The 26,850-nt window shown below is 39.1% G+C and overlaps 1 protein-coding gene across 1 annotated transcript in view; it reads left to right on the plus strand.

Annotated features, from left to right (window-relative positions):
- The first annotated feature begins 19,693 nt into the window (after positions 1-19,693).
- Positions 19,694-26,850, plus strand: part of ENPP6 (ectonucleotide pyrophosphatase/phosphodiesterase 6) — a 127,282-nt gene continuing 120,125 nt past the window's right edge. Inside the window, exon 1 of the mRNA XM_077144595.1 lies at positions 19,694-20,038. Coding sequence (XP_077000710.1) covers positions 19,798-20,038 — 241 coding nt within the window. The 5' untranslated portion in view covers positions 19,694-19,797. The remainder of the gene's footprint in view (positions 20,039-26,850) is intronic.

Genomic DNA, 26,850 nt, shown 5'->3' on the forward strand with positions numbered 1-26,850 from the left:
TATGGCTTTTCCCGTCTTTTTATTTTCAACCTTACTATAGCCTTATGTTTTAAACAATATTCTTATAGTTTATGGTTGGATTTCTAAAATTTTGATAATCTTTGTCTTTAAAAGGGGATAATTTAGTCTTATCACTGGTTGTAAGTACTAATACATCTAGATTTATTTCTCCCATCATGTTTTGACTTCCTGTTGCTCAATCTGTCTATTTTTACCTTCTTTTTTGCTTTATTTCAGATGCAATCAGTACGTTTCTTATTTCTTCCTCTCTCGTACTAGCTTGAGATTTACACATTAAAGATGCATAATTAGACTTAAAGTGTTCAGTTTTTTAATAAAAGAAACAAAACAATAAGGACCTTAGGACTTTTTCAACTCATACAATTGTGGTGTATTTTATTTCTATTTTTAGCCTCATGAAAATTTATCAAATCTTGTTCTCTCTATCCAACGTTTCTTTTAATTTGGGTTCAGATTCACCATTTTCTTTGTTCCTTATTTCTTCTTGCATCTTAAACCTGCTAATGGGGCTAACTTACCTTATGCTTAATATTCCTTAGAATTTCCTTGATGAGCATTTGGAGGTAATTTCTCAGTCTTTGAAAACACTTCTGTTTTGCTCTCATTCTTAGAAAATATTTTCCCTGAGCACAAGATTATAACTTGATCATTACTTTTTACTCAGCTCCTTGAAGATATATCTTCATTGATTCAATTGAGAAGTAATTTGTTGTTCTAATTTTCTATATTCTTCCAGAGTAATCTCTCCTCATCGTGTCTGATTTTAAATATATTTCTTTTTGCCTTTGGTGTCCTGCAACTTACTATGATATACCTGGTAGAGTATTACTTTTATTTAAACTGGGATTTATTTGGCTTCCTGAATCAGAAGACCATTGTCTTTCACCACTTCTAGAAAATTCTAAGTTATTATGTCTTCAAAACATTACCTTCTCCCAATTTTCTTCTCTACTTTAGGAGTTCTGATTAAATGTTTCTTACATATAATCAGAATATGCTCTGAGTTCTGTAACCTTTCTTACATATTTTCTTTCTGCTTTTTTTTGGTACTGCATTCTGCCTTCTTTTTCAGATCTCATTTCCAGTCCATTAATACTTTTTCAGCTTTGTCTAACTTTCTATTAAAATGTTCCTATAGGTGTAAAATTGTGTTTATGATCCTGTTGGACAAACCATCTCTGTCCGGCCTAGGGATTGTCTCTTGTTCCCTGCCTGAAGTGACGCTGTAAAAAGCAAACCTGCAGAGCACCCGTTTGGCAAATGCGCTCATGGAGAAAATTGACTTCACCGCTCTGACCCACTCTGGCTTCCTATAGTCACTTGGTTCTGGCCTCCAACGCTTCTTTTCATTTTTGCCAGCGTATTAATGCATTTTACTAATATTTTGTAGCAATTACTTGACACTTTAGTGGTTTTCAGCAAGCAGGTCTGTCTTGGTATCTAGTTCATCATATTCCTGGAAATGACATCCCCATTGAAAGGTTTAGGAGGCAAAAGGGTGAGAAAGAAGGAAGGTAGACCTGAAAATTTAAAGCGGGCGGGTTTATTTCTGCGCTCCCGGGCTGAGCTCACCAAATCCAAAACGGAGGGAGGTGAGTCAGTGCCTGGGTGATGGCACGGGCAGTTTTTAAGCAAGCGGGTCAGGTGACTCCTGAAGGGGCGGTTCTCTGGAAGTCAGGTGTCCGGAAGGGGCGGTTCCGGAAGTCATGCCATCAGGAAGGGGCGGTTCCAGAAGTCATGTTGGGAGGGGTGCCCCAACCTCAGCGGCTCCGGTTGCAGTGCCTTTTCCCATTTCCCAGACCTAACACCTATAGGCTCTTTAAGGGTTTTACTTGCTACATGTGTACAACCAAATTCAAAGTTAAACTTCAGTTGCAAACAGCACACATTAACATGGACTATATCTTTTCTGTGACGTGGTTATCTAGCTGTTTCATAACATAAGATGTGAGAGAACCTGTATAATGTTGGTGTCTGGTGTTCAAAAAAATTTTCATAGAATAAATTGTCTCTGTGTAATAAATTCATATTTGCAAGTAACTTCAATCCAAGGTTCTCTCCATAAAATGGATTCCCAAGAACTAGCTACAATGGGTCAGGCTCTTCCCATCAGGCCAGAGCTTGGGTCAAGTTAAGACCAAAGTCTGCTGACTGGTGGGCACAGCCCTGGCGAGCATATTCTTAGGTGATCTGGGCCACCCCAGATCCATCCGAGGCAGTTCAGACAGATGCATAATTAACACTCTTAAGGTTTCCCTGGGAAGGAAACTAGAGACCTTGTTCTGGAATCCACTAGTAAAGAGGTACTTGTTTGTTAGACCTGGCAGCTAATAGCTTTAGTGGCTGTTACTGGAGATGCACTGATCAGGGTCTCACTCAGACCCCTGATGAAAAAGGAGGTTCATTGAAGGAAGCTGGAAAGGGTCCCAGAGAGAAGTATGACTGGTTCTGTCTCTTGGCTTCCCTTGGGTCAGGGGCCTCCCTTGTCGGATCAGCTGTGGGTAGGTCATAGCACAGAGTCATTTGACATGAAGCGTGGCTACCACAAAGGATGCTCTACCGCGGGGGCTGTGGATTGTCACTGGCTATGTAGAAGAGACCTGGTCTGTTCAAAGAGCAGCCAAATACCAAAATGCCAATGGTGTCATCTAAACTATTTCCTGCAGAGAAAGATACTTGGTGATTACTTCTTAACTGACAACCACACACAAGTTTGTTTTCCAAGTTAGCAACTCATCTTTCTAGTTCTTCTTTCTAGGCACCTTATCTTTTAGAGCTTCCCATACTGTGGGGCATTTCATTAGGATGTAGGCAGTGCCTTCCCTTTCTGTCCAACTTTCTAACAATGTTTTACACAGACAAGGCCTCACCAAGCTTTGTGGGTTAAGAGAGAAGTATACATTCTTACTTACATTTATTTCCCCACAAATGTGAAATTTGTGTGCCTATCCACAATACTGGAATGCAAAAACCTCTGAAAGCACAAGACTTTTGTAATTTATTTGGTGAAAAAGCCTGGCCTTGCCCAAGCTCCCTTGTTGACAAAGACTCATCTCGATCTGATGTGAGACTGTTTATGTTCTTTATTTATCTCATTTAGTGTGAATTTTTGTACATGTTTTTGTAGAAATATTAATAAGTTTTGATTATGGGGTGACACCCCAGAGCCTGCCATAGGTGTTTGCATCATACACTCTTCATTCACCATGTTTCCTTTTGAAAATCAGAAAATATTTGAATTCCTAAATGTTCTGGTCCCAAGTGTTTTTAACAAGGAATTGTGAATCCGTAATCATTTAAAATAAGCAACAAATACATTATAGGCAAATAAATAATAAAAGGGCATAGGGCGTGAGGAGAGGCAGAATAAATAGTGCTGAAATCTGTAAAAGCATTAATACGGAAGATGATACCTACTCTACACTCTGCCAGTACCTACCTTTGTTTTTCATGTACACTCAGCTTCCTTTTTTCCAAAATGAAGAGAACTTGCCTGGGATTATTTCTATAATCTCTTCCATGTTTACAATTCTTTAATTCTGCGATACTAGTTTCCTTTTATTTTCAAAGCAATTTTTGTGATTAGGTAGCAACCCAGGAATGGTAATTGTTTGTCAAGGTATTTTCAGTTTACATGCTACTGCTTTTTCCCTTCATATTTCAGATTCTCAGTATAAACTCAAGCATTTTCATTTGCTTAATCATTTGTTCAGCTTTCTTTAAAAAAAAATCTGAGCAGTTTTTGCTTTATTTTGCTTTTGTTTTTGTTTTATCTGAGCAGTTTTTATTGGTTTTAAATCACTTTTCACATTTTGACCTTTTCATAATTATTAAAAAATCCATTTTACTTTCCTTTGCATATACAGTATTTCCATTTTGGGAGGAAAAAACATAAAGAAAGAATACTAGGTCATTTATATAAGAGTATTTGTATCAAGGCTCAGAATGCTTGTCCTTGATGGGTGTGCTGAGATCATTTTCCAAATTTATTTTGAAGATAAAGTTCCTTTGTTACCTTGGATCATGGTTTAAATTAGGTCAACTTTCTGCCTTTTCTGATTTATGTAATGAGGTGTTTGCTTAAAGATGACAGTTCTCTTACAGGCCAGATGTTGACAAAAGGTACCACTGTGTCATGTAAAGCAGAAGTTTGGAATTCATCCAAAACCCTTCCTCACCCTTACCACCCACACATTCAATTAATCAGCAAGTCCGACTGAGTGTTTTCGTAAAATTATAGATTTCTGGCATATAGAATATCTGAGCATAATATAAACAGCACCCATGTACTAACCTCAGGTTTCGGAAATTACAACATTTTGTCAAGATCGATTTGGCTATTCAGAGCCCCTTGTGATTCCATATGAATCTGAAGCTTGGCTTTTCCATTTCTGTAAAAAAGACAGCTATAATCTTTATAGAAATTCCATTGAATCTTATAGGGACTGCATAGATCACTTGGGGTAGTAATGCCTTCAAATCTATGAACATGGAGTGTCTTGCCATTTATTTAGGTCTTCTTTAATTTCTTTGGCAGTGTCAAGTTTTGCACTTCCTTGATTAAGTTTATTCCTAGGTGTTTTATTCCTCAGTATATTTATTTTATCTAATGCTATTGTAAATGGAATTGTTCTCTTAATTTCCGTTTTGGATTGTTCATTGCTGGAGTGTTCATTTCCATTCATGGAAACACAACTGATTTTTGCTTGTTAATCTTGTATGATGCAACTAAGCCAAATTTGTTACCAGCTCTAATTGCTCTCTTGTGGATTCTTCGGTGTTTTCTATATAATAGATCATGTCATCTGCAAAGAGATAGTTTTACTTGTTCCTTTCCAATTTGGATGCCTTTTATTTTGTTTTATTGCCTAAGTGTTCTGGCGAGAACTTCAAGTATAGTGTTGAATAATAGTAAAAATGGGCATCCTTGTCATTTTTTCCGGATCTTAATGGGAACGCTTTCAGTTTTTCACTATTGAATATAATGTTAGCTATGGCTTATTTCCTTTTGTTGTCTGTTTGCACCATTTGCTAGGAATTCTAGCACAGTGTTGAATAGAGAAGGCACATAGTGATCATCTTTGCCTTATTCTCAACCTTAAGGAAAAACCCAGATGTTTCACTATTTAACATGATATTAGCTATAGGTTTTCTGTAGATACCCTTTGTCAAGTTGAAGACATACTTTTCTATTTCTTGTTTCCTGTGAGGTTATATTTTTTTAAATTAAGTACAGCTTTTGATTTTTGCTAAATGCAATGGAGGTGATCATAAGTTTTTTCTCCTTTATTTTGTTAACATGGTAAATTACTATGATTTCTTTCTTTAAATGCAACCTTACGGAGATATAGTCGCATATCATATAAACATCCAAAGTAAACAATCAATGAATGGTTCACAATGTAATTGCATAGTTGTGCATTTATCATCACTGTTGACTTTAGAACATTTTCATTACTCCAAAAACAAAAAAATAAGAATAAAATTAAAAGTAAAGAAGAACATCCCAATCATCCCATACCCTTTTCCCCCTATTATTTATTTATTCTTTGTTTTTATTTTCTTACTCATCTCTCTATACACTGAATAAAGGGAGTGTCAGTCACAAGGTTTTCACAATCACATGGTCACACTGTTAACAGCTATATATTAAACCATCATCTTTAAGAATCAAGGCTACTGGGTTGCAGTTCAATGGCTTCAGACATTTCCCTCAAGTTACTTCAATACACTGAAAACTGAAAAGGACTATCTATATAATGTATAAGAGTAATCTCCAGAATGACCTCTTGACTCTATTTGAAATCTCTCAGTCACTGAAACTTTATTTTCTTTCATTTATCTTTCCCAATCCCATGATGCTAGGGCCAGGCTCATGCCCAGGAATCATGTCCCACATTGCCAAGGAGATTTATACCCCTGGGAGTCACGTCCCATGCAGAGGGGAGGGCAGTGAATTTACCTCTAGAGTTGGCTTTGAGAGAGAGGCTACATCTGAACAACAAAAGAGGTTCTCTGGGAGTGTCTCTTAGGTATAAGTAGTCTTAGCTTCTCCTTTGTAGGAATGAGTTTCATAAGGGTAAGTCCTGAGATCAAGGGCTTGGCCTATTAAATTGGTAGTCTCCAATGTTTGCTAGAATATCAGGTCTTCTCCAGTGGGGAAGTTTAATATTTTAACATTTTTCACAGTCTCTCAAGGGGAGTTTGCAAATGCTTTTTAAAAATCTTCTCCCCAGATCACTGTAGGGTGTAACTATGATTTAATTTTTGAATGATAAACCAGCTTTGATTTATAAATTCCACTCAGTCGTGAGGCATTATTCTTTCTATATTGCTGGATTCAATTTGCTAATATTTTGTTAATAAATTTTGCATCTTAGATCATCAGAGATATTGGTCTGTAATTTTCTTTTCTTCTAAGGCTATCAGAGTTTTGCTGGTCATATAAAACAAATTGAGAAGTGATCTCTCTTGTTTTATTTTTTAGAAGAGTTTGAGTATGTTTGGTTTACTTCTTCCTTAAATATTTGACACAATTCTTCATTGAAACCATCTGAACTTAGAATTTTATTTGTAGAAAGATTTTTGGTGATTAATGTATTTTAAAATACATTTAGGTATTAAGATTGTCAATTTCTTCTTGTATTAGTTGTAGTAAGTTGTGCATTTCAAGAAATTTTTCTATTGTATCTGAATTTTCAAATTTATAAGTCTGTTCATGATATTCCCTTATTTTATTTTCAATGTCTGTTGGATTTTTAATTGATGTCCCTTCCTTCATTCCCAATATTCTGTTCACTAGACCAATTATGAGACATAACTGAGTTGAAACTCTGTCGATCTTCTGAGCTCCAGAAGCTCCCACTTTCACTGATGGACCACAAGTGATGTTTTAGTTCTATTGGAATTAGTGTCATTTCAGACCCATTGTCCAATGAACCCTCTAAAATTTTCCTGAATGCACACTCATGCTGACAAATGGCCATAGGCTTCCTTGGGGAAAGCTGGAAGAAGAGGTAACAGTATAAAAGTTTGTCAGACTAGCAGACTCCTTCCTTCAAGGAACCCAGCGTTCCCCTCAGTCAATGGGTTCTGGGTCTATAAGCTGGCTCAAACCTGAGAACTGCTTGAGGGACTGTGATTCTCTCTTTTGATGATTCAAGTTAGATTTCGGTTCACTTGACCTAGAACTCTAACACTTATACAGATCAAGTAAGAATGTAATAGACTGCCCACCTAGTTCTCTTCTAGGGACACCATGATCAACTAGCCAATGCCAGAGGTCTCTGAGAGTCAGACTATTTTGATTACTGCTCTGACTCTGTATGTCCATTATGGTAACCTGACTTATTTTGTCTTTGGCTATTAAGAGCCACCACTTGGCTCCTCACACCCCAAGATCCAAAGATCTTTATTGCATTTAAGAATCCCAGTTCAATGGCAGCAGTTTCCACTTAATTTGTGGCTTTCAGAGAGGAGCAGCCACAGACCTCTTCAAGGATGCTGAGTCTTTCCTCACAAATTTATATCTCACAGTCATGGAGAAAGTTGGGTTGTTTGGACCTTCCCAGGGTGGGTGAGCAGGTCTTTCATGATAAATTCACTCCAACTTTCTGGTCTCCCAAAACTTTGTACTCCCAGGTAGTTTTAGCATCTTGACTTCATTTAGGGTGGACCACTTTTTGGTCCATGTTTCAGCCAACCAGCTAGACTGTTAGAACCCTTTCAAACCCCTCAAGCTACAACATTGAATATGAAATTTCTGCTTAGTCTGTATTTATTAATAAATTCGGCTTGATCCAATTTTATATTCCTTCCGCCCTTACTGCATACCCTTAATTTTCATTTGCACATAAATCTACCAGATTTATGCCCATATATTTTCCCATATTTCTGGAAAAAATCATGCTGTTATTTTGCTATGTAGTGCACCTCTTTGTGGGTCATACTTTTTACTTCACCTTACAGGGCTTCGAGTCAAGTTATATGTGGAAGCAGAGAGGAGTGGCAGGGTAAATCCTGAAGATAATAAGCAGTTTCTCAGTAGAGGCCATTACAGGTTCTTGAGGCAAAGCAGAGTTATCCTATGTAGAAAAAAGACTGGAAGAGTTTCTTCTACTGGAAAAGAAGACTCGGAAAAATTTAAGGATTTGATAACTGCAGCTTCACTGATATCTGCCCAGGTTTCCCCATTCCAATTTTCAGGATCCCATTCCTTCCTAATGCAAGACATCGAGCGAAGATTTAAACTCAATTCACACTGGAATTCACGGACTCATGGTAAAAGGTCTGGATTGAGTTTCAGGAATCTCAGCTCTGTGACTATAGGAGATAAGCATTCTCTTTCTTATCATTGTTATCTTCCTTTTGCTTACTTTAGGTTCAATTTACTCTTCATTTCTAGTTTCTTAGAATCTTGATTTTTTTTGTATGTTGTATGGTGGGGTCACATTTCATTATTTTTCCTCGTGCATATCCCATTATTGCAGTACCTTTTGTTGAATTTTTGTTTGTTTTGTTTGTTTGTTTTTTGGGAAGTACACGTACTGGGAATTGAACCCGAGTCTTCTGCATGGCAGGTGAGAATTCTACCACCGAACTACCTTTGCACACCCATCTTTGATTTTTATAACATTCTTTTATCACAGCACAAGAATTTAAAGTATAAATTTCCCTTTAAACACTGTTTCAGCTATGTACCACAAATTATATGTTGTTATTTTCGATATCTTTTAGCTGCAATATTTTCTAATTTCCTTTGTGATCTTTTTCTTTGACCCATAGGTTACTTTAAAGTGAGTGGTTTACATTTATTCTGTCTGGCACATTTATAGAGATCATACTGCTAATCCTGACTCAATCTTGTGGAGACAGCTGTTTCTTTAAATCCTAATTCAATACTGTAGGGCAGTAACTTTCTTTTCTTTTTTTTTGCATGGGCAGGCACCAAGAAACGAGCCCAGGTCTCCAACATGGCAAGCGAGAACTCTTCCTGCTGAGCCACCGTGGCCTGCCCCATAACTTTTGATTAGGCTATCTCCACAAAGATGTGACATGCCCAATATTGGGTGTGACCTTTGGATTACATGGAGATGTGACTCCACCAATTCCAGGTGGGTCTTGATGTACTGGAATCCTTTAAAAGAGGAAACCTTCTGGAGAGAGAGCCAGAAACAACAGAAACGACAGAGCTGACAGAAACTTCAGAGCAGAGCTGACACAGATGCCAACACTTGGAGAACAGAGACATGGATGTTTGTGGATGGTTGGTGCCCAGCAAATATTGCCATGTGCCTTCCCATGAGATGTTAAGCAAGCCAGAACCTGGAGCGAGCCAAGGGAAGCCAAGAGATGAAAACCAGCTACAGAGAAGCAAAGTGAGAAACCCCCACAGGAACAGAGGATGAAAGGAAAGGACCTCAGGAGCAAAGGACCATCAGATGCCAGCCACGTGACTACCCAGCAGGCAGAGGTATTCTTGACTCATCGACCTTCCTTGAATTAAGGTAACCTCTTATTGGTGCCTTAATATGGACATTTTCATTTCCTTGGAACTATAAATTTGCAACTTATTAAATACCCCTTTTTAAAAGCCATCCCAGTTCTGGTAAATCACATTCCAGCAGTTTGTTAACTAATACATCCCCCCTATTTTTGTTGTTTGTTTGTTTATATGCTGTATGGCAGGGTAACATTTCATAATTTTTCCATGTGAGTATCCCATTATTGCAGCACAATTTGTTGAATTTTTGCAGTTTGTTTTGCTTGTTTGTTTGATTTTTGGGAAGTGCATGGACTGGGAATTGAACCTGGGTCTCCCACATGGCAAACAAGAATTCTATCACTGAACTACCCTTGCACTCCCTGTTTATTTATTTTTGCTTAATTTTTTTATCCATATTTTTTTTACTCATCTGCCCATATGTTGGATAAAAGGAGCATCAGACACAATCACACAGTCACATTGTAAAAGCTTTATCATTATACAATTGTCTTCAAAAATCAAGGCTACTGGAACACAGCACAACAGTTTTAGGTACTTCCCTTTAGCCACTTCAATACAGCATAAACTAAAAAGGTGTGCTGGTTTGAAACGTGTATGTACCCTAGAAAAGCCATGTTTTAATCTTAATTCCGTTTTGTAAAGGCAGCCTTTTCTTCTAATCCCTATTCAGTACTGTATGTTTGAAACTGTAATTAGATCATCTCCCTGGAGATGTGATTTAATCAAGAGTATTGTTAAGCTGGTTTAGGTGGAGGCATGTCTCCACCCATTCAGGTGGATCATGATTAGTTTATGGAATCCTATAAAAGAGGAAACATTTTGGAGAAAGTGAGAGATTTGGAGAGAGCAGAGAATACTGTAGCACCATGAAGCAGTCCTTTGGAGATGAAGAAGGAAAACGTCTCCTAGGGAGCTTCATGAAACAGGAAGCCAGGAGAGAAAGCTAGCAGATAATGCCATGTTCGCCATGTGCCCTTCCAGCCAAGAGAGAAACCCTGACTGTGTTCACCATGTGCCTTCTCACTTGAGAGAGAGAGAGACCTGAACTTCATCGGCCTTCTTGAACCAAGGTATCTTTCTATGGATGCCTTTGATTGGACATTTCTATAGACTTGCTTTAATTGGGACATTATCTTGGCCTTAGAACTGTAAACTAGCAACTTATTAAATTCCCCTTTTTAAAAACCATTCCATTTCTGGTATATTGCATTCTGGCAGCTAGCAAACCAGAACAAAACGGATATCCACATAATGCCTAAGAATAACCTCCAGGATAATCTTTCAACTTTGTTTGAAATCTCTCAGCCACTGAAACTTTATTTTGTCTCATTTCTCTCTTCCCGCTTTTGGTCAAGAAGGCTTTCTCAATCCCATGATGCCAGGTACTGGCTCATCCTGGGAGTTCTGTCCCATGTTGCCAAGGAGATTTTTACCCCTACAAGTTGTGTCCCATGTAAGAAGAAGGGCAGTGAGCTCACCTGCCAAGTTGGCATAGAGAGAAGGCCACATCTGAGCAACAAAAGAGATTCTCTGGGGTGACTCTTAGGCATGATTTGAAGTAGACTTAGCCTATTCTTTGCAGGAATAAGTTTCAAAGGAGTGAACCTCGAGATCAAGGGCTTAGCCTATTGATTTGATTGTCCCCACTGCTTGTGAGAATATCAGAAATTCTCCAAATGGGGATGTTGAATATTTCCTTCTTTCTCCCCAGTCCCCCAATGGGGCTATGCAAATACTTCTTTATTCACTGCCCAAATTACTGCCCTTTCAAATAAATTTGATTATTGGTTTTTCTATTTCTACAAAGTATATTTTTGGGATTTTAATTGGTATTGCATTGAATCTATAAATCAATTTGGATAGAATTGACATCTTAATTATATTTAGTCTCCCAATCCATGAACCTGGTATGTCCATCCATTTATTTAGGTCTTCCATGATTTCTTCAAGCAATTTCATATAGTTTTCTGTGTATAGGTCTTTTGTGTGCTTAGTTAAATTTATTCCTGAATATTCTGTTCTTTTGGTTGCTATTGCAAATGGATTTTTCCCTTGATTTCCTCCTCAGATTGCTCATTACTAGTGTATAGAAACACTACTGATTTTTGGATTCTGATCTTATACCTTGCTACTTTGCTGTACTCATTTATTAGCTCATATAGCTTTGCTGTAGTTTTTTTGGATTTTTGACATATAGTATCATGTCTTCTGCAAACAGTGAGAGTTTTGCTTCTTCCTTTCCAATTTGGATCTTTTATTTCTTTTTTCTTTTCTAATTACTCTGGCTAAACTTCCAGCAAAATGTTTAATAACAAGCATCAGTGGGCATCCTTCTCGTGTTCTTGATCTTAGAGGGAAAACTTTCAGTCTTCTCCCATTGAGGATGGTGTTAGCTGTGGGTTTTTCATACATTCCCTTTATCACATTGAGGAAGTTCCCTTCTATTCCTCTCCTATGTAGTATTTTCATAAAGAAAGGATGTTGAAGTTTGTCAAATCCCCTTTCTGCATCAATAGAGATGATTATGTGGTTTTTGTTCATTGATTTGTTGATGTGGTATATTATATTAATTGATTTTGTTGTATTGAACCATCCTTGCATACCTGGAATAAATCCCACTTGGTCATCGTGTATAATTCTATTAATGTGTTGCTGGATTCAATTTGCAAGCATATTGTTGAGGATTTTGCATCTATATTCATGAAAGAAATTGGTCTGTATTTTTAAATTGTAATATCTTGTAGTATTAGGGTGATGTTGGCTTCACAGAATGAGTTAGGCAGCTTTCCCTCCTCTTTAATTTTTTTGAAGAGTTTGAGCTGGATTGGTACAATTCTTTCTTGACTGCTTGGTAGAATTCACATGTGAAGCCATCTGGTTCTGGACTTTTCTTTTTGGGTAGCTTCTTGGTGACTGATTCAATCTCTTGTGTTTGATGTGTTGAGGTGTCTATTTCTTCTCAAATCAGTGTTGATTGTTCATGCTTTTCTAGGAAGTTGCCTATTTCATCTACATTGTCTATTTTATTAGGATATAGTAGCTCATAATAAACCCATTACCTCCTTTATTTCTGTGGGGCCAGTGGTTATGTCCCCTCTTCCATTTCTGATTTTATTTATTTGCATTCTCTGTCCTTTTTTTTTGTCAGCCTAGCTAAGGGTTCATCAATTTTTTTGATTTTCTCAAAGAATCCTCTGGTTTTGTTAATTTTTTCTACTGTTTCCTATTCTCAATTTCATTTATTTCTACTCTAGTCATCATTATTTCTTGCCTTTTATTTGCAGTGTGGTTAGTTTGCTGTTCTTTCTCTAGTTCTTCCGGGTGAACAGTAAATTCCTCAATTTTTCCTCTTTCTTCTTTTTTAATATAGGCATTCAGGGTAATAAATTTCCCTCTCAGCACAGCCTTTGTTGAATCCTACAAGTTTTGATATATTGTATTTTTATTTTGATTTGCTTCAAGATATTTACTGATTTCTCTTTTAATTGCTTCCTTGACCCACTGGTTGTTTAAGACTGTTGCTTAGCTTCCGTATCATATAATTTCAAGATTTTCAAATTTATTGAGACTTGTTTTGTGATTCAGGATATAGTATATCCTTGAGAATGATCCACAAGCACTTGAGAAAAACATGTTTCCTGCTGTTGTGGGATGTAACATTCTGTAAATGTCTGTTAAGTCTCGGTCATTTATTGTATTATTCAAAATCTCTGTTTCCTTATTGATCCTCTGTCTAGATGTTCTACTCAATAATGAGAGCAGTGTATTGAACTATTATTGCAGATGCGTCTACTTTTCTCTTCAGTTTGTGAATATTTGCCTCATGTATTCTGAGACAATCTGACTCATTGCATAAAGATTTATGATTATTTTGTCTTCTTGATGAATTTTTCCTTTTATTCATATATAATGTCCTCCTTTGTCTCTCTTAATTGTTTTATATTTGAAATCTAATTTTTCAAATAATGATATAGCTACCCCTGCTTTTTTCTTTTTGTTTGCATGAAATATCTCTTTCCAACCTTTGATTTTCAATCTGTTTTAGCTCTTGGGTCTAAAGTGAGTCTCTTGTAGACAGCATATCTATAGATTCCTGTTTTTTAAATCCATTCTGCCAGTCTATGTCTTTTGATTGGAGTGTTTATTCCATTAACATTTACTGCTATTACTATAAGGCAGTACTGTCTTCTACCATTTTGTCTTTTGGATTTTATATGTCATATCTTTTTTTCTCTCTCTTTTTACCTTTACTGTTAGTCTTCATTTTCACACTGTTCTCCATGTTTCTTGATCCTGTTTTTTCCTATCTACCTGTAGTATTCCCTTCAGTATTTCTTGTTGAATTGGACTCTTAGTCACAAACTCTGTCAGTGACTGTCTGAAAATATTTTAAACTCCCCCTCATTTTTGGAGGATAGTTTTGCTGTCATTCTCATATCATACTCCATCTATGACAATCTGAGTACATATGGTTAGAATTCTTGGTTAGCAATTTTTTGTCCTTCAGAATCTTAGATTTATCATACAGCTGCCTTCTTTGCCTGCATAGTTTCTGCTGAGAAATCTGCACATATTCTTATCAAGCTTAGCTTGTATGTGATGGATTGCTTTTCTCTTGCTGCTTTCAGAATTCTGTCTTTGTCTTTGATGTTTGACAATCCAATTAGTAAGTGTCTTGGAGTAGGTCTATTTGGATATATTCTATCTGGGGTATTCTGTGCTTCTTGGATCCGTAATTTTATGTCTTTCATAAGAGTTGGGAAATTTTCAGTGATTTTTTCCTCCATTATTCTTTCTGCACTTTTTCCCTTCTTTTCTCCTTCTGGGATACATGTAAAATGTATATTCATGCAGTTCATTCTGTTATGTAATTCTCTAAGACTGTGCTCATATTTTTTCATTCTTTTCCCTATCTGTCCTTTTGTGTGTAGGATTTCAGATGTCCAGTCCTCTAATTCACTAATCCTTTCTTCTGCCTCTTCAAACCTGCTGTTGTAGGTCTCCATTGTTTTCTTCATCTCTTCTATAATGTATTTCATTCCCATAATTTGTGCCATTTGTTTTCTCAAACGTTTGAGGTCTTATTTATGTTCACCCAATGTCTACTTTATATCATTCATCTCTTTTGCCATATCTTCCCTTAACTCATTGATTTGATTTTTTAATGTGATTTTGCATGTCTGTTTGAATGTCCTCTGTTTAACTGATGAGTATTTTTCAGTTCTTGTCTTTCTAATTCTTGTACTGTCTATATACCACCTTTTTTTGAGGAGGGTCTCTTCAGATATGATTGATGCTATTCAGAGTTTCCCAGACCAGACAGACCCAGGTATCAGTAAGAGGGTGTAATCAGTATCAAGTTTCCCTGAGTGTGAGTCCCAGCAGGTTGTCAGACTTTCCTACAAAGCCTTCAGACTCTGTGCTTTTCCTATCCTGCCCAGCATGTGGTGCTTGACAGCCTTAGGCTGTGGTTGAGACAGAGCCTGAGGCAGAAGGTGGAATTAGGCTGCTTCTGTTTTCCAGCTCCTGGGGCCTGAATTCTCTGAAGGAGGGCTGCCACATTAACTGGGCCATGACCCCTTTTTGCGGGGATGATACACCCTTTAGGGGATTATCCCCTTTCACTTGACTAATTAATTTGTCTCTCAGACATGCCTTAGTTCCACTCCTGCCTGGGGCAGTGCTAGAGTCTGACAATGCTCATAGTTCTATCTAATTAGAGTTCTGTGTTGGAAATCAGCCATTCCACCCATTCCAGATTAGTGTACGATGGTGTCCAGTCACTGAAGTCCCCCCAACAGTTGTTTCATACACTTCCCAGCTAATTACTAGCTACCCTGAAAGACAAGCTAAACTCCACACCTCATTACACTGCCATTTTGCCCCACCTCTGTTATTGATTTCCAATTGTGTTCCATTGCAGTTACAAAGCACATTCTTAAGATTTCAGTATTTTTAAATCACTGAGGCTTCTTTTATGTTTAAGAATATGGTGTAATTATCATGTGCTACCATATTCTATCCACCATACAACATCTATGATAATCTGAGTACATATGAATAGAAAATGCATTCTGCTGTTACTGGGTATAGTGTTCTACAAATATCAAGTCAGTCAAGTTGTAGTTCAAATTTTAATTTTGTCAAATTTTCTATAACTGTCTTGATTTTTTTATCTAGTTGTTCTATCAATTGCAAAGAATAATTGAGGATTTGTCTGTTTCTCCTTTAATTTTGTCAGGTTGCTTTTCTTGCATTTTGGAAGCTATTCTCTGTTATTAGGTGTAAACGTATTTATTAAGTTCATACTTTGCTGATTAATGGACTCTTTTATTATCATGAAATTTCTTTCTTTGTGTCTGACTGTAATTGTTTTGAAGTCTATTCTGTCTTCTGTTTATATAACCACATTATTTTCTTATGCTTACCATTTACATGGTATACCTTTTCTTATCTTTTCACTCTAACCTAATTGCATTTTCATATTTTAGAGAACAAATAGTTGAGACTTGATACTTGCTGTCTCATTCAGTGTGACCATCTTAGCCTTTTATTTGGAATATTTAGTCCACTATATCTAATAATTACTGTTACGGTTTGTATAAGTCTACCATCTTGGTATTTGTTTTTTATCTATCCCTTCTCTTTTTACTCCTTTGTAGCTCTTTTTCTGCCTTTTTTTGAGTTTATTCAATTTTTTAGTGCTTCATCTTATTTTCTCTATTGGATTTTAAGATATACCTCTTTTTATTATTTTTACTGGTTGCTCTGGGGATTACAATATGCATCCTTATTACAGTCTACCTAAAATAAATATTCTATTACTTTACATTTCACTCACCACACCTAAGTCTTCCCACTTTGTGAATGAAAAGAATCTCACAACAGTATAATTCCATTTAAATATTTGACCCACCTTTTAAGCTTTTGTTTACATATATTTTAACCCTTTCATAAGTTATAAATACCATCATACAGTGTTATTTTTACTTTAAACAGTGATTCATTTTTAAGGAAGTTAGGAAAAGAAAAAATTAGGCACAATATAGTCTTTATATTTACTCACTTATTTACCATTTCTGATCCTCTTTATTCCTTCCCAGTTTTCATATTGTATTATTTCCCTTCACCCTAAAAACCTCATTAGTATTTCTTGTAATACAGGTCTACTAGTAACTAATTCTCTAAGCTTTATTTATCTCAAAATGTCCTTATTTCACTTTTAGTTTTGAATTATATTTTTGCTAAATATAGAACATACTCTTGTATGATTTCAATTTTTAAAATTTATTAAGATGCTCATTGCAGAAGCTGACTTTAGAGATGGCAGATGCAACAGTTGCCATGGGCAGGGGTTGGAACAAGAACGTTGAGGAGCCAAGACAGCTGACTTCTAGGGAAGGTAGGGGTTGACATGGGCCAACATGGGCCAAAAGGGGCTGACAAAGCTAGAATTGATTAACAGGAGCAACAAGGGCTGATGTGGGTCAACGTGGGCTGATTTGGGTTGTCACTTTCAAATCTTATTGTTTTTTGAGCTGGAACGTTCTTACAGTTTTTCCTCACTTTTCAGAAAAGAAAACTGAAACATGAAAAACAGTTTTCTCAGAATCACGTAATTGCATAATAATGCCAGGATCCAAATTCTGGGATTATGTTTTCTGTTTCCAAGATCAGGACTCTTTCCTTCCACCTCACCTGCCTCTCCATGGAGGTGGGGCACCAGAGTGTGGACTAATCTAAGCAGCACATTCCTGAGAGTTCATGCATGTCCCTAGCAAAACCTGGAGCAGCTTTTAGGGCAAAGGCAGTTCCAAGGTCCAGGGGCTATTTTTCTTTTTTTCTGCATTATCTGGGTGAAAACTGTGCAGTCCATGACATAACAGCACTGCTAACCTTTGAAAAACAAGCAGTAAGAAACACCTGTAAGTATTAGGTGTTGGCAACCACCCCTAAGTGGGGACATCCAGATAAGAGACCAACAAGGTCCCAAGACTTAGGAAACTTAATATTAACCACATTTTTTTAAAGACTTCTTGCTTACTTAGATTTTTTTCCGAACTATTCTAGGCCAGAAAGTACATGGCCAGACATATGACCATGCCCAATGCTGGCTTGCCTTGGTTTGAATCCCATCCCATTTGTCTTATATCTTCAGATATTGGTAAATATATTTGAGATGCTTATTTATTGATCCAAAGCTTTAGAGAAACTATCTAAACATCAATAAGCATCTGCAAACCTCCACAAGACGTACCACAGCAAGATCTGTAGAGGCTTGGGAACCTCTGACGATCGGTGGGCACTCCAGGTTGGAATGAGTTGTAGTTCAGCGTTGTCATCTTCAACAGCTGGATGAGGGGCCTAAGGCTTTATAGTTTTGATGTATCCCCTGCAACAAGGAGAGGTGGATGCCCTTTTTATACATTTATCTTTTAAAGTTTGGAGTACTTAACTTCTCTGGAAGTGAGTCCAGGGCCAGAGACGCCACCCATAGGCAAATGGTTGTACGATCATGCTAACTTCACAGTCCAGAAAACCCCTAATTGGCTTAGGGATGGACAGAATACATCGAGCTGAATCTGCTCCCTCCTCGGGCACTCACAACAACGAGAAATTCTTCTTTTCGCGCATGTGAAGATCAATAGCAGGGCAGCTCATCAGCACATTTTTTTTTTCTCTTTCCCTCCCTCCTTCCTCCTCCTTCCCTCTCTCCCTCCTTCTCTTCCTCCTTTGTCCCTTCCTTCTTTCCTCTTTTAGAACAACAATAATATACCGCAGCTCAAAGAAGAATAACAATGTGTTTTTTGTTTGTTTGTTTGTTTTTTTTACATGGGCAGGCACCGGCAATTGAACCCGGGTCCTCTGGCATGGCAGACGAGAACTCTGCCTGCTGAGCCATTGTGGCCCGCCCAACAATGTGTTTTTAAGCTAACAAGCATTAAGAACCAGCTCCCTTCTTTTTCTTATTGTATTAATGTAAAAAGCATGACTTTTTATTGGAGACATTAAGTCTGAATCTTGTCTGAGTCCAGTGAGATGGAAATGGTAATTTGGCCCGTGTGTTTCCTGTTTTTGCAGCACAATTTAGTAAGAGGCATGGTTGTCACATGTAATTGCTTGAACTCTAAATACAACAGAACAAGAGAAGAGAAGGTGGCACAGGCAGAGAGGAAAGGGGGGGGCATTTTAGAATTGGTCAAAATTAGAGTAGCTGGTGTCAATCCCCAAAAAAGTTTGCCCTGAGACTTGCAATTTTCATCAGAATGCAAAAAAATTATAATGCTAATAATATCTAACATTTGTTAAGCCCTGGCTGTGACCCAGACATATTATAAGTCTTCACATGAACTAGGTTATTTATTTTCATGTGAGTAAAAGAGCTGCTCTAAGAAACCCCCAGAATCTTAGATAAATGCTTAATGCTAGACTTAGAGCAAACTGTGGCTCCTGCCTTACCTCTACTGTGCTCCACTTCACTGAGCTTCTCATGACTGAACCTCAACAGCCTTTGATGTCCACCTGTTTCATCCTTTTTGTTGTGAAGCCTGGATGGTTATTTCCAGCTTTGACTTTCCATCTCCAACTCTTGCTCCCCATCCTTCCATATCACTCTGCCCTCTTGGGGCAATATCACCCGGGGTTAATCTACCATAAGGACCTCCTGTTTGTCCAACTAGAGGACTTTCTCTCTGGCTCTATGATTCTCTATGGCAAGGAAACACCACTGAAAAGTTCACAAATAGAATCATTTAGATTCATTGTCTCTTGTTTATACAGTGCATCAAAGGGTTTTTGTTACTAAATTTTAAGTGAAAAGTCAGTAAGATAGTTTAAATTGGGCAAAGGTGTGGTCTGAAGCAAATTAAAAGATTGCCCTTTTCCTTGGCTCCACCCTTTGGTTAGCCCAACTGCAAAGTTATCACTGAGTTTTGTCATCTTCTAAAATTCCACCTCTCCGTAGGTGTTTATATTTCTGGAACATTCACCCAAAATAATAAGGTTGTACTCTCTCCGTGGATGTTAATTCTGGGTTGTTTGGGAGCTCAGCTTCTCTGAAAGGGTCGGCCTCCTGACTTTCTAGTGAAGGATGAGCATGGATATTTATTAAAGGGGTTGCTGTACCTTTAAATTCTGAAAGTGAACTTGGCTCAGTAAGGCCAGCAGCTCAAGGTCCAGCCCCTAGAAGAGAGAATAGCCACAGATTCCCCATCCTCAGTCTCTGCAAGGGGACAGCTGTGCCAGTCGGGCTCTGGCAGGCTCCTGGCAGCATGGCAGCAAAGCTTGGTGCCCTCCTGCTGGTCCTTGGGCTCAGCCTAGCTCAGCCAGCCTCTGCTGGCCGGAAGCTCCTGGTTTTTCTGCTGGATGGTTTTCGCTGGGACTACATCAGCGATGAGGCTCTGGAGTCCTTGCCTGGTTTCAAAGAGATTGTGAGCAGGGGAGTAAAGGTGGATTACTTGACTCCAGACTTCCCTAGTCTCTCTTATCCCAATTACTACAGCCTGATGACTGGTGAGTACTGAGTCCTCTCCTTCGTGGGGAAGGTCAAACGGGAAGCAGCTCCTGGCAGTGGGAGTCTTATTTAAACAGTCACGGTTTCCCTACTTCTTTGGGACTGCAAAGGCAGACAAGAAGTCTGTGTTCTTGGCTGAGATTTTTTTTTGTGCGTGATGGTTGTACTCTCCAAAAGTTATCCCAAGGACTGTGTTTGGCTTCTCAGTGTGGAGAATAGAGAACTATGGCACTAGTTGGGGATCTGTTCAACTCTAAAACAGTGGTTATTTGTTTCCCAAATAAAAACTCTAGCCTATCCCATATTTTGTAAGTTCATGTTTAAAAATCGACAGGCTTTTTGTGTTAGTTCCAAATTTCTTCCGTCCCCCTGCTCTGTGGTCATCTGTCACTTGGTGTCGTTTTGCTTTGTTAATCAATGTGCTGGAGTGTGTAAGTTACACACGGGATTCCTCTGGGGATAGTTGAGTTCCTGGATTACTTGGAGGGAATTTTAGGTCACATTTGAGTGTTGCTTAGCAGTACCACTTCCTTTTCCTTTGCTTCCTTTGCTTTTGCAGACCTGGGTGAAATGACATGGAGAAGAAAAATGTTGTGTAGTTCAGATTTCTCATTTTCAACACCCAGCACTTGTAAAAACAAAGAAAAACGAACCCAGCTAACCCAGACTGTTCCAGATCAAAGCTGATCTGCATACAGGTGACCTTCACCTGGAATTGCCAGAACCTCAAATGTGAAATCTCGAATCTGTTCCTCCAAGTATGCATTGAAACTCACAGCTCTCTTTCTGCTCATATACTTGGAGTCCCGGCCGCCACTTTGTTTGTCAGCTTACCTTTTAAGGGCTAGCAGGAGGCGCTCAGAAAGAATTCAGCAAAATATTCAGGGAGGCTGTTAAGAACGCACTGTTATTACCCATTATACAAGCCTTAGCCATGTGCTCTGAGCACACGGAGGACACTGTAAATTACGTTAATAGAAAGGGGAGGAGAACTATTTTATCTTGTTATCTCATTACACATCCCAGCACAGTGAAAAAGTCAGAGGAATCTGGAAATATGAATTGATATCTCTAACTGTATGCTCTGGCTATATACATGTGTACATAAAAATGTCATAAACTGATGCCCCAAATTAAAGGGAAAAGATGCTTTGGAGAATTAGAAATGAAAACATGGAGGAAAGACTGCATGCACAGTAAAAAAAAAAAATTTATTTACTTAAACATTTTTTTTTTTTTAAATTCTCCTAAACAGAAAACAACCAAGGTCTCTAAGATAAGCAGGACTAGCAAAAGTCTTCCTCTGGTCCTTACTAGGCATGCCGCTCCTTTTCAGGGAAGCAGCTTGCAGGCTGCGGGGCCCCACATAGATGCTATTGTATAATATTGTATACAAGAACATCTGGAGGCGTCTGTCCCGAGAGTTTTACACACACAGACCACCCCCAAGCCACTCCTCTTTCAGAGCCTCGCTGGGAGACCCAATTCATAAACTGCCACGTTCAGCTTTCTCAATTCCAGTGAAAAAATGAACAGCATCCATTCTAGAAAATCAGATGGCAGTAACTGCAAAAAGGGCCATTAAGAACTCCACAGAGAAACCAAGACAGTGACACAGGCTTTCGTTGATCTGACCCACATTCCTGACGCTGGCACAAGAAACAATTCACACAAAACCTCTGTCGCACAAAAGCACACCTCCTTTCCATGCTATGGGGGTTTTTATTTGTCTAGTCAGGAGGGAACAGCCCTCGCCACAGCTGGCAGGGTCCCTGAGTGTCTGACAAAGATCTCAACTTCACTTTCCAACTGAGTCGAGCTCAAGGAAGCCACCATCTCCCATCTATATATTTTTAGATGGCAGAAGGGATCTTCAGCTTGGGAAGTCTGCTGGGTGCCTGAGTTGAATTGCCCGCTTTCATAGGAGCGGGACTATGCAGAAGGCTCGCGTTTATGTTCAGATGTCTTTCGGTATGGCCTGTCTCTACCTACTGAGCAAAACTCACAGTCCTGGTGCCAGTGCCAAAGTTCCAGGCCATGAGCTGGGATCATCTCTACTGCCCCAGGATTGATCCTCAGGGCTAAATGTAGAGTATTTTCCCCAATTATCTATGCTTATTTTTCCACTGGACTTTGAAAAACGTCTCCTTTTTCATACAAGGAAGGATATATTACTTGGGAATTGTGCTTAAACATATGGTTTGAGCATTTGAGCATTTTATGAACCAAAAAGATTACCACTAGCTCTTTCTGGTATTAAAAACTGTGCTGTTTTAGGACTCCTTAGGTATCATAAAAGACACTATGGGCTTACTTCATTGCAAGAATTATTGCCAAGAAGATATAAATCTCTTGGTGCTCTTCTCTTTGCATAATGGAATGTGATGGCTTATTGGAAAGAACGCTGGCCTTGGGTATGAGAGAACTTGGTTGGACTCCTTGAATGGCTGGGACATTGCTGGAAGACTTTGGACAAATCATTGCAGTTTGCTGTGCCTCAGTTTCCTCAGCTACAAAATAAAACAAGATGAACTACAAGATCCTAACTCAGACCAGGATTTCAGCTGCTGCTGCAGACAAGAGAGCAAAGAGAAAATTAGAAAAATTTAGGACTGGTCCTTCTTGGGTTGACCTTCATGTAGAAATGAAGCAAATGACTGAAAGTCCCTAGGGTGGGGGAAATTTCCTGGGAAGCCACCTGGATTGTGCCAGCAAATTAAGTCAGGGGATTTTGTAAGGAACCTTGGAAATCATCTGGTTCAGTTCTTGATATGAAACCACTGTGGCTGATTACTTTTTTTCCCCCCTCAAAACATGTTTGTATCATGACAAATGTGAACAAAATTCCAATGGTAGTCAAAGAGATCCAACAAACAGTGGGGTGCTGGGGATATAGCCAATGTTAAAAACAAGGCCTTCACCCAGAGAGCTTAAAATCAAGTTGAATCAAAGTAAAAACAAGGGTGTTAACAGTATTAATATTCTTGCCAATCTATTTCCTATTGCACGCCTAGAGATTACATGTGAAGCAAATTCCTACCAGATATCAAAAACTGAACATTCTGGAATAGGAGACTGTAGGGTCAGGTATGCTTTCCCCTGCTTTTAGGAAATCATCTGATTTCTATTACAACTGGCTGTCGCTAGATCAAAGGAAATCAATGCAGAAAGTACTTGAACAATCTCATTTTGCAAACAGCCCACTTCCTCAGGCTTCTGCAGAATTTTCAGGCTTCACGGGGCAGGAGGTGGGGTGAGGGAATGGAGGACTGCCCACAGCCCTTGCACACCCAGACTGCAAGGCAGCATGGAGTACTCACTCCCCATCTCCCTCTTCTCTCCTCTGAGTTAAGATCAGCATTTTAATGGGGGACCTTCACCCCACTGGGTTAGCTTTCCTAGATTTAGATACCTCTTAAAATAAATGATCTCTAGCTCTTCTTTCCTTTTCTTCTTTCTTGTACCCACTCCAATTGTGCTTTGTCTTCAGCATTGACCTCCCAGTGGCCTCTTTCCATGGTCAATGCTCAGCCTTCTGCTCCCTTGCCCCAGGAACGAAATGAGCGCTGCAGTTTCTCCCTCCTTCCCACCAAATGTGTGGGTTTCCAGGACCACTTCTCTCTTGGTTTCCTCTCTTACACTGACTACCCTGTTGTCTCCTCTGTGGGTATCTCCTCATCTTCCTGACGTCCCTTTCTCTCCCAAGCCGAGTCTGCTGTATTTGGAGATCGAACCTGCAGCCTTCTCCGTCTCCACCGCCCTTGACTGCACTCCATTACCTGACGCCTCCTACCCCCTGTCGCTGCCTCCACCTTCTACCCCACAGTCTGTTCTCCCTACACCAACCAGAGGTGCCCTTCTTGAGAACATGGGTATGATGATGTCGCTTCTCTGTTCAAACCTTCCCGTGGGTTCCTCTTTCACCCTGAGTCAGATCTAGAGTGCCTGCAGAATTGGAGGTGAGCGCTCACCTGGCCCCTTCCTGACCTCATTTGCCAACCTGCTTCCCTGCTTCCTGCCATTGGCCCTTTGTTGGCCTTGCTGTCTGGGGCACTCGCTGTTCCTTCTGCCTGCCATGCTCTCCCACCTGACAGAGCCGGGGTTAACTCCCTTGCTTTCTTCTGGTCTCTTCCTCCAAATCACTGTCTGAGATATACCTGCCCTGGCCGCCCTAACCAAAATAGAACCTGCCACCAAGCTTTCATTCTGCATTCTCCTTACTCTTCTTATCCTTCATCATAGCACCAATCTATTTATTTCTTTATTTCTATCTTATCAAAATCATCTTCATTATAGCGTAGGAGCATTATGACAATGCTTAAAAAGTTAAGAGTTGCAAGGAAACTGTAAATTTGGTATCGATTAGGTACTTCCAAAATAACAAAGAGGAGGAAAACTTGTAATTTGATTGTATGAAAGCAAAATTATTCGTGGCCATTTAGGTAAACTGATTATCACTTGTGTCTAGTCACCTTATATAATACCATATGTCTATCAATTTTGTTTGAAATTTTATTTGATTGTAAGTCTGGAAGCAGGGAGAGGGTTGGAAGGAGAATTACTCATGAGCAGGGGTCTATGCCAAAGTAAGGGGATCAGAGGGCCTGGGGTGGGGGGTGGAGGTGGGGAAGTTTAACCAGAAGATCTGAAGGCAACATAGCCAGAGGCAGGACAAAACTGTAGTCAAGATGGCCAAAGGAAGCAGTGCAGAGAGGATGGTAGAGCATGGCACAAGGCAGGGGCCCATAACCAGCTCCAGGGACCAGGTGAGCACAGTGAAGGCCTCTTGTGATGGGGTCCTGGTTGTGTGACCTTGGCATGGATCTGGCAACTAATAGGGCTGGCAGGGCTGGGCATGTCCTTGGGTTCTCACCCTCCAGCTTGTGCTCCTTTTGTGGCTGGGTTGTCTACTCAGGCATCAGGAGAGGCTCCTTCTGTATTTAAAATCTTGAGGAGGGGTGGTGGGGTTTGGCTGCCCATGGATGAGTGAAGATTTTTAAGATAAGTCACTTCATTTCCACAGCCTTCTCACTGAGGGCTTCTGTCCTGAAATTGAGGCAGTCATAGTATAGTAGAAAGAGCTATGGATTCACTGCAGAAGAACTGATTATTCTATTCTGCTACTTTTTGAGTCCCACATTTGAACAGCTCTGTATGAGTTTTAGTTTTTTTTTTTTTTGCTTTTTTTTTTGGCATAGGCAGGCACCAGGAATGGAACCTGTGTCTCTGGCATGGCAGGCGAGAACTCTGTCTGCCGAGCCACCGTGGCCTGCCCCCTAGTAAATTTTTTCTACAGGACAGTAAAAATTTTCCTGTTGTGTGGGTAGAATGGAAAAATATATGTGCATTGTAAAAACTAATATATGTTACACACTTTATCAGTAAGGTTAGGCTATATTCAGAGGTAGTAATAAGCAGCCCCAATATGTCAGGGGCTTATAACAATGCAGGTTTGTTTCCCACTCATGTGCATGGTCTTTAGGAATGAACTCTACCCTATTTCTTCTTCATTGGGGGGGCAAGGATGAAAGTCACCTTTAAATGAGACATGCAGGTCACAAGGCAGAGGAAAGAAGGAAAATGGCAGTGCAACATGATAACTCTTAAAACTGCTGCTCAGAGCTGGCACATGTCATTTCCACTCACATTCCATCGACCAAAGCGAGTTGAATTGCCAAGGTTTATGTCAACATGGCAGGATGTATCACAGGCACCAAATAGATATTAACTACATTTTATAAGAAACTTGTAAACTTGGGGTCTTCTCGTCTTCAGAAAACTTGGATAAAGACAAAAGATTTGAAAAGCACATGAAAACGTCCACTAACAATTTCAGGGCTAGATAATAATATAGCAGTCCAAGAGAAAAGACATTTCAAAACTGAATATCATAAAGTACAAATGAGTGACATACAGATAATGAGTGTCTGGGACTCATGGGACGGAGTTATTATTGGGAGTTATAATGGTCGTGAACATTTCCAGGGAGAAGATGGGTCTAGAACTAAACATTGAAAGATGAATGGAAATATTTTAGTAGGAGGTGAATTTGAGTCAGATCTTTAAAAAAGAAATCAGAAAAGACTGGTGAAGATATGAGGGCCATGGCATGAGAAAAGTCAGAGAAGTCAGCATTAGCAAGAGATGGGAAAGGGTGCTAAACCCATCCACTGTTTAGGTGTAGATTGAGGGGTTAAAGAAAGATGAGTTTGTGGGGAAAAAAGGCATGCAACTGATCAAAGGCTTTGCAAGCTAAACCAAGTATAAGCCAATAAATTCCTTTTCCATTCAAACATTTGAGCATCTGTTGTTTGTGATGGGCTATGAAGAGAAGCAGTTGAATTTGAAGAGCCTCAGGGGAGGCAAAACCTGCTGATTGGTGAGTGAGTAAATATGGAAGGACTGAAGGGAACAGAGCCTAAAAAAATTATAAGGCTGTAAGCTATTCAGAAGTGTGGGGGTGCTGTTTTAGCTTTCTAGCTGCTAAAACTAAAATCATGCAGTGTGTTGGCTTAAACTGTGGAAATTTATTGGCTCATGGTTTTGAAGCTAGAAGTCCAAAATAGAGGCATCAACAGAGCCATGCTTTCTCAGTTCTCTTCTGGAAAGTCTTTGGAAGACTTTCCAGTTTCTGACTGCTTCCCATGGCTTCTTCTCTGTGGCCTTCTCTCTGAGGCCTCTAGTAGTAAGATTAAGATCCATCCTGATTCATTTGGGCCACACCTTTACTGAAATAACCTCATTAAGAAGCGCTATCTATTATGGGCTCACATTCACAGGAATGGCTTAAGATTAAAAGCATGTTTTTTTC

Source organism: Tamandua tetradactyla, chromosome 26 (genome assembly GCF_023851605.1).
Source record: "Tamandua tetradactyla isolate mTamTet1 chromosome 26, mTamTet1.pri, whole genome shotgun sequence".
Lineage (NCBI taxonomy): Eukaryota > Metazoa > Chordata > Mammalia > Pilosa > Myrmecophagidae > Tamandua > Tamandua tetradactyla.